Below are 15723 nucleotides of genomic sequence, written 5' to 3' on the forward strand. Positions count from 1 at the left end.
TCTGACTACTAACAGTAGTAAATACTGATATATCTAAGATTATAGTATTTGCAATTATAATTTAAAAAATAAATAAATTTAAGAAACACTTTTAGTAGCAGTTTTTTAAAAAACTGCTGTGAAATAAAGTAAACAGCGGAAAAAAATAAATTATTTTAGTTTCTACAAAACTAATGTTTAAAACACAATTATATATGAAATTCAGTATAAAAAGCATAAACTATTTGGCTAACCAAACAAATTTTCCGTTGTGATTGGACAGAAAACAGCAACTGGTCTCTAAACTTCTTACGGTCTTGGATTAAACCGCAGAATAACAAAGAATCTTGCAAGTTTGATGATCATATTACACTGAACTTCAAATAGAGGGATGTGTTCTTTCATTGATACGAGGCGAAAATCACAAAAAGTACACCACACATCAAAGAGCGTAGACCAACACTGGGGCATTTAAATAATGGAAAACAATATTCCTCAGCTCAACTAAACAAATAAAATTGAACCCCAACAGTGTGGATGCATTACCTATACTGAACAAAGAGCACATCCCAAAGCAGTTCAGTCCTCAACTTTTCTTCTATGTCTGCAAGTATCAAAAATGAATTAAATTACCATCTGTAGATCATAGAAGAAATGAAACGATGTAATGAGGGGAGAAAACACTAACTAGAGTACTTACATGTACAGAGTATATAAACAACACTGGCAAATCAGATGCCCCATATACGTTCAAAATGATTTAAATGCCAAGGAACACGATTCTTCTGGCTTCTGACCGAGAAATGGTCATAAATTAGTTGTTGGTGGATCATCCTTCCAACCCTTAGAGAGAATATCATAGTTGATTGATGCAAGCTGGGAGAGATTCTAAAACCACAGGAAAAAGAAGAAGGTAAGAATGCAGTCATGGACACAACAGAATGGTAAAGGAATAAATATACAGCATAAATTATCCCATAAGAATTAGAGCAATAAATATTGGGGAAAAATATTACGAAGACACACTGCTGTACATTTAAGCTATAAGCTAAAGTACATCGTGGATCTTATTAAATAAGTTCTGAATTAAATCAGAACAAATGATCCATGAGCAATACATTGTTTATAAGCATGGAATCAGAAATTTTCTTACCTTTTCTTTCCTTTCTTTCCAAACTAAAAAGAAAATCAAGAAAATATTGTTCTTAAAATTTTTATTTGTTCCTCATGATCAAAGAAATATTTTTCTCAATGAAATCTAACAGAATATTTTAAGGTTCCAATATTTTTTTGTCCTAGCAGACATGAAAATTGTGTTTGGGCTAATAAACATCATTTCTTGATGAGTGTATTAGTTCTTACCCCAATCTAACTTTAGGAACCAAATATTGAAAGACTAAGGAAAAAAGTTCAATAAAGAAAAGGTAAACAGGACAACTTTACTCGCCAAAAACACGTCAAACATTCAGATTAGGGAAGAACCAAGGAGTTGTTAATCCAGCTTAGGGGAATGGAAGTACCTTGAATGAAAAATTACTGAAGGAGTAATTGACACCTGAACCAGACTCAAATTCAGCAAGACCCTGACATTCATCTCCCTGTTTATCATTATGGCCCAAGAGTGAGTCACTTATGCAAAACATGCAGGGGGGGGGGGGGGCATAAAAATTTCCCAAGATTGAGAAAAACTTTAGGACATAATACCACTTCATCATGGCGATTGCTTAAGCAGCTACTGCTGCCACTCAAGCTATCTGCATCACTCGAATCCTCAAAGTCACTGGCTGGGTATATTGCATCATCTGAAGTATTCCAAGAGTATCGACTAGTGAAGTAGCTTGTATCAAGTGCACTCTCTGAACTGGGCACAAATGCAGCCTGAAAGATAGCAGATGCAAAAATGATAAGTCAATCTACAACCCATTTTGTAAGACTGCATAAAGTCATGCTTATACTCAAGGAAGACAATCACACCTTTTGCCTGGCAAGTGTGTCCCAGTTGATATCTTTAAAGAATACATGCTGCTTTACCTGGATTAAAAGTTCAGCTTTTAGCAGGTTAAAGGTACAATGAAATACATGCATGATCATGAACATGAACAGGCTGGAAAATAAACTAGAAATAAAAGTTAAAGTTCACCTCTGATGCTCCTCCAGCTCCAAGTCTCTGGTAAGGATCTTCAGTTAATAATCTGGAGATGAATAGTATTTGTTCAGACTCAAAAACATCAATCAATTCACAATCCAAAACTCTACCTCAGGAAATCTAATTTACAGTATATCTTGCAAATTAAGATCCACTAAATACAAAAAAGCTAAGAAAGTCTCTAAATCCAGGTCTCATAAAATACCAAAGAGATCGCAGGCATTGTATTTTACAGCAAATCAGTTGAAATGGAACCATCCTCATCATAAATGATGACTAAATCAATCAGATCAAATATACATTTCAATAACAACATTAATAGACTAACCATTTATAAGAACTAGGCAAACTCTCTTACCTATCAATTAGATCCTGTGCTTCAGGACTCATTTCCTCAGGCACCCGTGGCCAAGGTATCTTACAGTTGAGAATATTATCAAATATCGTCTAGAAGCAAAAAGGGAAATAAGAATGGAGCAATAGAAACAAAATTGAAAATTAACATGCCAATAAATAAAAAGAAAAAAAAATCCAAAGCTATTTCAAGCAATTACTAAGAAATAAATAACTTTCCAGAATAGCATTCCAAAGCCCACAAGCTTTGTTACAAGATGGTTTGAATGGCTAAATTTTACTTGATTAAGAAAAACAGTAAAGGTTAACAACGATCCAAAACACCATGCACCTGGGTGCCTACTATCATATTTGACATTAATGGTTGTATGACCCTGACTAATGTCCACCATGTAAATAGAAGCCAATGCCCTATAGGGACGGTCAGGTAGCAACAGAGGAGCTTGACATAAAAACATGGAGCTATTTAAAAGTATGGAAAACTACATGATTATTCATGCACTATCACCTCAGACCACTCATACACATCCACATCACATGTCGCAAACTCACATCTCAGGCCACCCAAGACATTTTGCTGAGCATCATCAACCATTGTAAAGCAACAATTTCTCGCAGCTTCATCAGGAATTTTAAAGTTGGGTAACTTCATTTTTACCCCCATAGATTCATTGATGTTCCACTTCTACCCCTATAATTTAAAGTTTCACAAAATTACCCTTCTAGATCCCAATAAGTTCCGTGTTACAATTTAACATTACATGGCCTACTCTTTGAATTTGGTCTTTTGATAGTTTTCTTTTCTTTTTTTTCACTTCACTTTGGGGGGGGCTATTGTTCTTCTTTGAGAAGGTTTGGCTTCAGCTTATTTTAGTTTGAGGTTTAAGTTTTTTGTGAGATGCTATAACATGAATGGGGATTTGGAGAAAAATAAGGAAAAAAGAGAAGGTAAGAAAACAGTGAACTTCTCATTAGTAATTTATGGCAAGGGCAAATTGAAACTCTTAAAAACTAAAGGGGTAAAAATGAAAATTTTATAAATTGGGGCTAGAAATGGAAGATTGAAGAATCTATATGTGCAAAAATTAGTTTACCTTTAAAGTTTTTACATTACAGGCTATGGAGCTGCTGCAAATGCAGCACCATCACATAGTGTTAAAAAATTGGAACCATCTGGTCACAGAAAGGATACTAGCACATTGGCTTTGGTTTCAGTTAGGTGTTCACATAAGCAGAGCTCCAGATTGTTGAAGACTACCTACCACCCTCTAAGCTATCTCTTGATATCTAATCTAGAATGCAAACTACCACCCCAAAATTATTGTCCAAGTAAACACCTATGATATTAACAGCCATAATCATGTCCAATTATCTTCAAGTATAACTCATTGCCTTAGTAGACTGCCTCCATATGTCATAATATCTCACTGAGTCATTTAACCTAAATTATACTACCTCGCACTATCAAGGTCCCTATTGACATCTTAAAAGAATTACCTTGTAATAACCTTTTTTAAGTTTCTGTATTTCCTCGAAATCGAATATAATTGTAAGCGATGATGAAACAAGGTCAGCTATGGAGAACCATTCTAATTCATGTCTTAAAGTAATTATCTGGAAAAAATCAGATTTTCTCAGATTATCTGGCCAAATTCAGATTTTCTCAGAATCTATCTCACGTCTACTGCCTATTTGTAGCTATTCATTCACCATCTTCCTCCCACACTTATCATGAACCGAAGTCTGGAAAGCAAATTAGGAAGTCTCATCCTTTCCTGTTGGTACCAACTCTGAGCAGATTTTAAGCGAATGCTAACCCACAACAGGACATAGAGCATAACCGAATTTCTTTTCCAAGAACATACTATAGCAAGCCAGGGTTTGAAAAATTAGGGATTAATGGGTCTGGGTAAAAGAAGGAGTACAAATTTTATTAATTGAGTTGAGGATGGATGTATGGTGTTTGGGGGAATACTTGTTTTTGTATAGATCAAGTCTGGTTACTGAAACTTCTCTGCAGTAATTTAATATTAGAATTTAAAGAAGGTTTAAGGAATAACATCTAGAAATGAAACCTAAGCACCACACCTTGATTCTTAAGAGTTGGACCTAAAATTGATCACATCTCAAAATCACAAAGGGCATGTTGTCTGGAAATTCTAAAAAAATATTGCATAAGACGTGCATATATAAACCTCTTAAAAACAACTAATTCTAATTTTAGACTTGGAATTCTAAATGAGAATACACTAATATTGTTAATATTAAACAAAAAAATTTAAATCTTCCTATGTAGAAGGTATTTTGTACTTCCCAATTTCAACAATATACACCTATTATGTAGAAAATTATAAAAATTAATGTTTTACTCCTGAAACATATTCAACCAAAATTACACTTGCATTGCTCCTAGGCTGTTTCACTGCAAGAAAAAATTAATTAAGAATTGCAGCATATCAACGGGCTAAGAAAATAGAGTCAAATGCAACTCTCATTGCTTCAGAGGTGGTTGAGAGAGGAAATTTCCCATCCCAAAAACCTAACATGTTTAGTAGTATGACAATTATAATATCATCCTGCACTTTCCAGAACCATTTCTTTTAAAACTTTTCCAGCAACGCTCACTTTCATAAGAGAGGAATACTTCTCATGACCCAAACTAAACATCTCAAAGTTATCCTTAGTTATTATTGGAGAATACTCTTAGGTTCATAAATCCTAAGCATGAAAAGGACTTATTGTTTAGAGAATACAATAGAAATATTTTTCAGAAAAAATAAATAAATTAAAGTTCGTAAAAGAAGATAGAAAGAAAAATAATTTATCAAGAGGTAAGTTGAAGAGAGAACATAACAACAAAATTCATAACAATACTGTAGACAGAAGCAAGGAATTAACCTGGGGATGCTCTGCATTAAAGGGTGGAATACCAACAATCAATTCAAATAAAATAACACCCACAGACCACCAATCAGCAGTTGTTCCTGCAGAAAATTATACAGAGTTTATTGTTTCAGGCATTTAAATGCAAGTAAGTAATAAGGTTAGCATTACATAAGCTGCTTTAAGGAACGCCAAACATACACTTTTAGTAAACCTAATGTTGCATCACTATACAAATAAAATAAAGGCAATTGTAACACCCTGAGCTAAAACAAGGTATACAAACCATGTCCTGTTCCCAGAAGAATCTCTGGTGCAAGATAATCAGGTGTGCCCACAGCAGAACGTTTTTTCCGCCTTTCTTGCTGATGCTCGGAAGTAGACAGTTGAGGTTCATCATCCACAAGCATGGAAGTCCCACTAACTGCTGGACCAGATAAATCATCGGTGCTATTGATGAGACCAACCTTGGAAAGACCAAAGTCTGTCAGCTGTTAAAAAGAATGTACACCTTAGTTGGACAAGGGCATCTTGAAATTAAAAAAAAAAATACTGGAACAAGGTCACAGGATAAACAAAATAATGGCAATCAAGAAGTGTAGGTGTTGATAAGAAATAGCAGGACAAGTACAAAAAGATAAGATAAAATAAAATAAAGGAGTTACCTTGATATGTCCATCATGTGCAATCAACAAATTATCAGGCTTCAAATCACGATGAACTACACGCAGTGAGTGCAAATATTCCAAAGCGAGCACCTTAAAAGCAATAATAATTAGATTTTGAAACTGCTCTATAAGCAGTATAAGTATTTATGAGGGAAAAACACTAAAACTTACAACTTCTGCAATGTATACACGAGCAACATCTTCATCTAAGCAGCCCAAATTTCTCAACAATGAATACAGATCGCCACCATTCAAATACTCCATCACAAGATACAAATTCTCACGACAAGTAAATGAATAGAAGAAGCGAACCTGACAAATTACACATACATGTTAGAATGGAAAATGAATTTATGATGACCTGCCAAAATGATATGCAAGCTAGGCATGCTCACCACAAAGGGATTGCGGACTGAAATTAAAATATCTCGTTCTGCTAGTATACTTTCAACAGCATTCTTGCGGATCATATCAGCCTTTTTAAGAACCTGTTGCAAATGCCAAGTATCCAATCAATTCAGACTCAACTTCCTCTTTACTTCCCACTGACAAAAGACGAGCATGGGACACTCAACAACAAGAACCATTAAATTACAGCCTAATATCAGCAACAAACACTGGGTCCACACACACCCACACCCACATAAACATATTATCTAAAATTCCATCTATTCAGATAAAATCATAAATTAAGAAACAGGAGTTATATTATTGACTAAAGGGAGATTTGCCATTCCAACTCTTAAAACAAATATCATCACGAATGCCGGCCCTCAAATTCAAACATATAGTTTCATAAGATTCCCTGTAAAAAGTGTTCAGAGTTCTGAAGGAATTCGATGCATCCTTTGTCTCGTCTTACCCTTTATGTGAACTTGAGGAACTACCATAAAAAATCACAGTTTCTTATTTGACAAAATCCCACTGGGCCTAACTACAGTACCATGACCTCACCCCATTCCATCTTGATCAAAAAATTCTACTTTTGGGGGGCTATTCACGACCTCTTCCTGCATGAGGCACCTAACTTCAAGGCCTCATAAGCCCCAAAATTATAGTTGATTAGACATACATTTACATAAATAGTCTGAACAAAGGAAATTTAAGGAGAAAAAAAAGCAATCAGTAAAATAAAATGAAGCAAAAGTCAAACTACAAAAGAAATTACAACCACAACATCAAATATTGGTACCTTAATGGCAAAAAGGTCTCCTGTTGCTCTCTTTTTAGCTAAAAACACCCTTCCAAACGCCCCACGACTTATTGGTTTTATTATCTCGAAGTCATCTATGGAGGTACGATCCTTAGAAGAATGTATTGGACTTGTTCTCAAGCTTCGAACAACATCATCTTCCAAAGGTGTATCTTCATGAATTACAGTACTTGCTATATCAACCTTCTCATCTTCCACTAGCTCGCATAGCTGCAAATATTTCTCCCTGCACAACAAGAAAGAAGAACAAAGTGGCAATCAATTAACTTTCCATAAAAATTCAAAATTGTGAAACTTCTCTAGAAGAAGTGCACACTAAATTTCACTGAAAGCTAAATTCAAACTTCATAATACATGGATGTTCTTTGCATATATAACAAAAACTCCAAAACTTTTCGTGCAGATACCCACCGAATAAGCTTCTCAATTCTTGTTCCAAAAGTCTCCACAGTAAGCGCATCAAACTTTCTCCGCTCAATGACAACCCTCAAGTCTCCAAGACAAGTTAGCAAATAGGGAGTGGAGCGATCATCCTCTAGAGGTGTAGTTGCTACACATCTTGCAATATCGGCAAGTTCATTCAGCTGCATCAATACATAGACACCTTCAAAAATAAAACTTGAACAAAAAGTAATCAATTCCAATCAGCAAGAACTGCATTAAGGCCACACCAACTTTCAAGTACTTAATGTTCTTCCAGCTGCCTTAAGAACATTGTATATTACATTTTCTCTTTCTTGTCCCCTCTGAAAGCATGTGCAATTACAAAGAATTTCAGATTGCATTTTTGGAATATGGCCAGTATTTAAGATAAAATTCAATTTAAAAATAAGGACAAGTGTTACCGTGCTGATGAGAGACACCCTGTCTATAGTGCAACAATATTTAGTTCTGTAACATCCTAAAGCACAATAGCTAACCCCTTTTTAGGAATGGCAAAATTACCCGCCCTAATGGAAACCCAACAAAACTTGACCCGATGGGAGCAGGTATGGGGGCTTTCCCCTGATATGCAAATGGAAATGGGGGCGGGGTACATGCCCCCACTCCGTGGAGAACCCAAACCTGATCATATACATCCATATATATTGTTTTTAATCTTTTGTATATTTCTTGAATAACTCACCTTTTAAAATCAATTTATACTTCAATATTAATGAGAGTTACTATAAAATTCAATATTCATATGAAATTAATATCATTTTTTCATCAGATATTAACTGCCAAGTATTAATTGTACATACAAATATTATACTTTTTTTTATTAATGGGGAATCCCCATAACCTTATGAACTCAATTAATATGGGAAGGGGCCAGAGAAGTATAACCCGCCCCAAACCCGCCCCGTTTCAAAGGGATTCATAACCCATTTATCTATAAGAAAACAGAAAAATAGACAACTACCTGAGGAAGATCATCATGCTCGGAAAAAGCACTCTTCCCTGCTAAAAGCAAGTCTAAATGACTGGTCTTTGGTGTCAATAATGGAGATCTAGGAGTCATGCTACCAGCTGATGATGTGGCCATTCCTTGATCAGACTTGGGACCAAATCGGGTTTTACATGACATGGAAGGCAACCCTTTCAGGTCGTCCATAAAAACAGCATTATCAGCTTCAGGAAAGCAGTCAAGCATGTCCTCTGACCCTCTATGAGACCAATCACTGAGTTTTGGAGAGAGAACATCAGATTCTTCAGTCACACTAGAATTTGATACTTTAGCAACATCTGGGCTTCCCACTGCATGATGAATATCCTTCTGGACTATCATCTTCTCAAGTGTTTCGGAAATTCTGATCAAGCGCTCGTCGACACTTAGACCCTTCTGATCACATCGATCTGCAATTGCACAAATTCTTAAATGATCTTCTACATGTAAAGTCGGAACTTCCTCCTCACAAATGCGACAAATTATTGAACTCTCATCAGCAATACTCTGCTGATCGCCCCAGTTTCCCCAAGAAATTTTAGGTTGGTGCTTCATAGAATTTTCATGCACATCTTTCACCATTGGAAGGTCAGAAACCTTTGCAGCAGCCAGATGCACGTCAGGGGCTCCTCTCCTGTCATTTGAAGTTTTCAAAGGTTCAATCTTACTGTCATTCTGCTCCTCTACAGGAACAACTTCCTTTGTGCTTTTGCCAGGAGGAGATGGGAGTGGCTTCCAAGAAGATATCCGATCCCTGCTTGTGGGAGACTTGTCACTCTTAAGGGCGTTATCAGCAAGAGAGAGCAGTTTTCCTGGCAGTATATCTTGTTCTCTGCTCCAATCACGCTGCTCTTGACTGTATGATTTTCTTACTAATGCAGCCTTATGCTCTTGACTATATGATTTCCTTCCTGAAGCTGCCTTCTTTGCAGCACTAGAAACTTTCCCATCCCTACCAACAATAGAAGGAATTCGTTTATCTACAGGATGCAAAAGCCTAGATTGACGAAGCCCGAAAACATTTTCATTCTCATCCAGCACCCTTTCCTTGTGGAATTGCAATAATCTGGTACACCTTGTTAGGATGAAAAGCATTCGGGTATGAAGTTGCTTCAAAATTCCTGGGGGAAGTTCTTGGCGTCTATCATCCAGTTCTTGGACTATAACTTCACACTGAAGCCAAAACTCTCCAGGTGATGTCATAGCGCAACTCCGAGCCAAAACCAACAAGTCTTCAATAGTTTCCTGCCACTCAGGATGACTATCCGCATTCTTTTCAAGAATTCCAACCAGATCCGCTGCAAAGATAGCCAGGTCAGAATTCACTTCTTCCTTTGCTTTGTCAAATTTTGCACGTATGACAACCAAGATTTCCTGTACCAAAACTAGAAGATTAATCAGGAGGCAAACTTCATAGAGCACATTGCATCGTCTAGAAGAGATATAACGCAATTGAATATGTTACCTCCAAGTTATTTAGCCCTCGAGGCTTCCAAAATGGGAAAGGCCGTACACCTTTGGAATTTAATTCATGTGAGAAACTTTTTATGTCAGCAGGAAACCTCTTTCTAGGGGCACTTGTCAAACGGAGTATTGCTTGAAACCTGGGAGATTCAGATTCCTTTGGGTTGTCACAATCATAAGTCTAGAAAAACAAACATTTAAAACACCATTGTGAGGAAAGCTAGCAGAAGAACAATCGACTAGGTAGGAGACAAGTGAGGGAATATCAATAAAAATATCTTGACTAGTACCTCAGGTGTGATAGCATCTGAACTTCGTAAGCCTCCAGAGTGACCCCATGATGAATTATGTTGACCTGCCATGGTAACAAAATATCAGAAATGTGTTTTTGCGAAGGAAGACATAAAGAATGTTGCATGCAAGTTAAAACATTCCATGAGCAAAAACAATTTCTACATTGACAAAGTTTAAACTTGTATGAATTTCAGACTTTGTCCCATGGAAAAGGCCTTCTATCTATGCAAATGTAACAAAAAGAAAAGTGAAGGGCATTGCAACTGCACGCACTGTTTTTTTTTTTTTTTTCAGCAGACAATCACTTCCCAACTATGAAACCATAGCATCCTAGGCCCCCAATATGTACAGCCATCCAACTTCTAAACAACGTCAACAGGAATTTAGGCACAATTGTACACTGACCAGATTGATGAAGTTTAACAGCAATTCTGCTACAATTGAATAGTTAAATAAAGAAGACCTCCCTTATTCTTTTTACACATAAAATAAAGACATACAGTGTGACTTTCCTTCTCACCAAGAATTTTGTCATTACAAAACATGAATTAATTTGCTGTCCAAACATATTACTCACATAATTATCCCTATTAACACAGCGTCCATCTGGTCCCCCATAAATGCATGCAACAAATTCAGTACCTCATGTTGAACAGACCCTGATGTTCTGACATGATGAAGAACCTGCTAGGATATATCTCTTTCAAACTAGTTTATTATATAATTTAGTCATCCAAGGCATATTGCTTCATCTCCAATAACTCCACAAATTTTCTTTACAGAAATTGGAAACTCTTTTGCAAAACCTGTCAACTAAATCACAATTCTGAAAGTTCCACCAAAATTGGACAGCTTTTCCAGAAAGTGTACACTTCTTCATGTAAAATGCTGTGGATACAAATTCATATTAGACATTATTTCTGTCAAAAAACCATCTCAACACAAAAGCTTAAATTATTAGGTAAGGTTCCAATATATGATTTATACTATTTCCACACCCCCTCAAGTCAAAGTCTTGGGGTGATGAGATTCGAACTCATGATCACTTAATCAACAAGGCTTTAATACCATGTCAAATAATCATCTCAACCCAACCCAAAAGCTAAAATTATTAGGTGAGGTCCCAAGATTGACTTATACTATTCTCTAATAGTTTGGATACCATATATCTGGCAAAACAAACATGACTTAGTTAACTACGTCGCGTAGCATATTGCATGATGGAACATCTCAAAAGCAAATACACAAATATGATCCCAATGCAATTTCACCGTTATTATTTCCATACAATCTTGAAAATCCACACATCTTACGAGTACCTATAATAAAGCTCTTTGAGGAGCCATGCATGATTTAGAGGTTCATTGCTAAAGGTATCATCCTCCTTTCAGATTTAATTGTTATGAAGTTTTAATTATCCGTTCATTGCAGACAGCGGATTTGCAATTCAAGGATGAGATTTGAAACCTCTTAGTATTTAAGAACCTTAGCTACTGAAAAAGTGGACTTCTAGTCATCTATCTCCAATGGATGGAAACCTGGTGAATTGGACAAATTTTGAAATCTGAATATGGTCCCAAAATTTTGCCACTTTAGCAAAATTTAAGATTTAAGTTGGAGGCACCCTTCAAGCTATGTTATTTTAGGCAAGATTTCCCAACCATGGAAGTTAAAAAACATCACCTTGTAGTTTTTTCAACAAAAGGATTGAGGGCCTTCTTCCAAGCCTTTGCATGATCTATACAGCAAAGAGTAAAGCTTTTGCATGAACAATATACTTCACCAATCCTTGAGTGGATATGAATAGCTCCTCCAGACAATTCCTTATTAAAATGACCTACCTTTTAGGTTTGAGGATGTAAGGAGCTAGACATTGCTTAAGATTGAGCAAATCCTATTTCAGTTGATTTTATGGAAGAACCAAGCCCTGACTTATTAAACACCTGAAAGGAGCTAGGCATTGCTTAAGATTGAGCAAATCCTATTTCAGTTGATTTTATGGAAGAACCAAGCCCTTACTTATTAAACACCTGAAAGGAGCTAGGCATTGCTTAAGATTGAGCAAATCCTATTTCAGTTGATTTTATGGAAGAACCAAGCCCTTACTTATTAAACACCTGAAAGGATGTCACACTTTAACAAATTTTCCCAATAGTCAACTACACTTTGAAACAACAAATATGCGAGCAACACCAAATATTAAAACAAGTAAAAGCAAGCAACCACGACCTTCAAAACTATAACCAGTAAGAAAAAAAGGTAACTAACTTACCTGCTTCGCTTGATGACTCTCCACTTTGCAACCTAGTTCTTGCCTGCAAATTCGGACTAACTTCTCTAGACTGTCCTCCACTTCCAGTAGACATACTATCCGAATTATCACCTCCGTTACCACTCTCTTGAAACACCCTCAACTTACTCTGCCCCAATATTCCTTCCTTCTTCTTTCCTGACCCTAAAGAACTTGAATTCGAACTCGACCCTCCATCCCCACTACTAGCACTAGGCCTTGACAAAGTACTAGACCCCAATACACCACTCCCTTTATCACCTTTAAAACTAAAGGAACTCTCTTGTGGCAATGGCCCTGATCTTGTTTTGATCCTATTCAACCCCAAAGATGAAGCTAAAATCGGCGAAACAGAATATTTTTCTGCTTCTTTCTCCTTATTATCAACCAAGACACCACCTTTTTTGGATTTTAAATCCGACCCAGAATTTGAAATCCCGGGTTTGGTAGGAGTTTGAGGTTGGCTCACAGTTTCTTTGCCTTTAAAAAATGAGTCTTTCTTTTTTACCCCATCTTTAACTTGGGTTTGCTTGCAAGTAGAATTATTAGAAGAAGCAGTACTAGCTGGAGTAGTAGGTGTTGAATCTTTAGATTTGGCGGGTTTTTTCTTGTCGGACCGGATCGGTGAATTTGACCCGATTGATCTTGGACTGTTGTTGGATCCATCAGGACTTGAAGTCTCTGATTTCTTTGAAGATGAGAAAAATAGCTTGTTCTTGAACACCATTTTGTTTTAGGGTTTGTTATCTTTTTCTCTTGTTTTGGTGCAGCAGCGGACTGCTAAAGAGAGAGTAGTGACGTTTGAAGGGGAAATGTGTGTGTTTTGAGTTTTTTAGAGAGAGAGGGACAGGGCAGTTGGTGGTGGTTTTTTGTAAGGAGACTGATTGGATGGACAAGAGAAAGAGAAAGAGGGGGAGAGAGAAGGGTTGAATGTCTGAAGAGAATGAGAGCAGAATATTAACTGACGTAGAAAGAGGGGACGGGAAAAAGAAAAAGAAAAGGTGATTTTTGTGTTTTTCCATTTTTTGGTAAATGGTAAAAAAAAATATTATTTTTAAGCCTTTTTTTTTTATGTTATTTGGAGTTCGAATATTAAAATGAATTCATCTGTTTAAATATTTAACTACATGAAAATGTAAAATTTGAAGTTTCAAACATCTACGTGAAGTCAACTTAAAATGCTTTAGATATGACTAGTTTATTTGTATGCATTTCATTGTAGGCTGAATTATATTTTTAAAAATTTTTGCAATACTATAAATTTAGACAAAACGATAAAATTTTAAAAACTAATTTAATGTAAATTAATTCATTTAATAAATTTAAAGGAAATATGGATGATTTTTTTTATTTTTAAAAATCTATGTTAAACAATAAAATTTTAAAAAATAATAAGATAAAAAAATAAAAGAGAATATTCAGCCATGTAAACTTTTCAAACCAGTAATCTGAGATATTAAATCAAAAATATCATATATAAAAAAACAGTAAAATTTAATTCTTAGTAAATCTAACATCAAATGATAAATTATTACTATTATTATTATTATAACAATTATTATTCTCATCGTTATTATTATCATTACTAATATTATTACTATCATTATAGTTATCACCATTACTACTATTATCAATAAGTAATATCATAATTATTATTAGTATTATTATCGTGATCATTATTATTATCATTATTATCGTTGTCATTGTTATTACAATTATTATTACTGTTTTCACTATTATTATTATTATTATTATCATCATCATCATCACTACTACCACCATAATTATTGATATCATAACCACTAGATATACACAAATTAGAATTGAAGAACTAAATTATAAACAAATAAAACTCTAACAAAAAAGAAAAGGACTAAAATAAAAAATCAAAACTAAAAGAATGGATTCTAAAACACCAACCAAAAATAAGGATGGGTTTAAAATGACTGAAACTATAAAAGGAATAAAAATAAAACAAGAAATTAAAAGAATGGGGACTAAAATGAAAAACAAAATATATGAGAAATTGTAATTAAAGGACAAAATTGAAAAAAAAAAAACAAAACTTCTATAAAAGGAATAAGAAATTCAAAGAATGGGGACTGAAATTGAAAAACAACAAACAAAGAGAACAATTGTATATTTTAGCTGTCAAGAGAGAGAAAAGAGAGAGAAAACAAAAACAATCGAACATCAGTGGCAATTCAACCACCATAAGCCTACACGCGCCCCACTATATGGAAGAGAACACGACTGTGCATCTAGGGAGACGACGGATAACCAGATTTAGTCATCAGGTGGTGTCACACGTGCCACCTGAAAGGCACGGATATCACCCACTCGCTGACGTATATGGAACATGCGCCTGTAACTTTTCAATTCAGAAATTAAAAACCAAACATGAAAATATCAAAATGCCCTCATAGCCTTCTTACTTACACAAAATACCCATGTGAAAAATACCAAAATACCCCCAAAAGCAAAGTTTCTTTGTCTTTTCTAAGGTTAAAAATGTTCTTTTACTGTAAATGTAAAGTGGAAAAACCTGAAACACCCTTATCTAGCAGCTCCATATTTTTTTGATCTTGGGAGCAAATAAGTATTTTTACCGTTACGAAGCTTGTGAAAAGTCAAGAAAGTCCTTGGTCAACAATTCTAAATCTTGTTAACTCTAAAGGTAAAAGAGTATTTTTAATGTGTTAAAAAATTGAAAAGATGCATACACCCCCAGATAATCTTTTAATGATCACTGAGCGAGAGGAAAAGACAAAAAAAAACCCAGCTTGAAGGCTTAAATTTTCTTCACTCAAGGGTAAAAGGGTAATTTCACTATAGAAATCCACAGTAATCTGTGTAAAGCTACAGTGAAACCCCTATGTGTTTTAGCTTTTCTTTTAATATGTGATATTATATATATATATATATATATATATATTATTTTAAGTTCTATGATTTTTAAAGATAAGAAATTGTTATATAATGAAAAAAAGGATTCTATTAATT

The 15723-nt window shown here is 35.1% G+C and overlaps 1 protein-coding gene across 2 annotated transcripts; it reads right to left on the reverse strand.

Annotated features, from left to right (window-relative positions):
* Positions 1 to 273: 273 nt before the first annotated feature.
* LOC133678406 (probable serine/threonine protein kinase IREH1) lies at positions 274 to 13663 on the reverse strand. 2 transcript variants are annotated; one of them, XM_062100698.1, is made up of 18 exons: positions 12703 to 13663; positions 10427 to 10491; positions 10138 to 10317; positions 8649 to 10046; positions 7655 to 7827; positions 7223 to 7469; positions 6426 to 6518; positions 6202 to 6342; positions 6028 to 6120; positions 5649 to 5853; positions 5378 to 5463; positions 2484 to 2572; positions 2120 to 2171; positions 1954 to 2010; positions 1684 to 1857; positions 1500 to 1577; positions 680 to 867; positions 274 to 583 (listed from the first exon to the last, which is right to left on the reverse strand). In XM_062100698.1, exons 1-17 carry the CDS (start codon positions 13445 to 13447, stop codon positions 787 to 789), a joined length of 3957 nt encoding a protein of 1318 aa, XP_061956682.1. In that variant the 5' UTR covers positions 13448 to 13663; the 3' UTR covers positions 274 to 583; positions 680 to 786. The 2 variants fall into 2 exon arrangements, with proteins under 2 accessions (XP_061956682.1, XP_061956683.1); XM_062100699.1 differs by lacking the exons at positions 274 to 583; positions 680 to 867; positions 1500 to 1577; positions 2484 to 2572 and having other exon boundaries at positions 1775 to 1857.
* Positions 13664 to 15723: the final 2060 nt, after the last annotated feature.

The sequence above is a fragment of the Populus nigra genome, chromosome 18 (genome assembly GCF_951802175.1).
Source record: "Populus nigra chromosome 18, ddPopNigr1.1, whole genome shotgun sequence".
In the NCBI taxonomy this organism is placed as follows: Eukaryota; Viridiplantae; Streptophyta; class Magnoliopsida; order Malpighiales; family Salicaceae; genus Populus; species Populus nigra.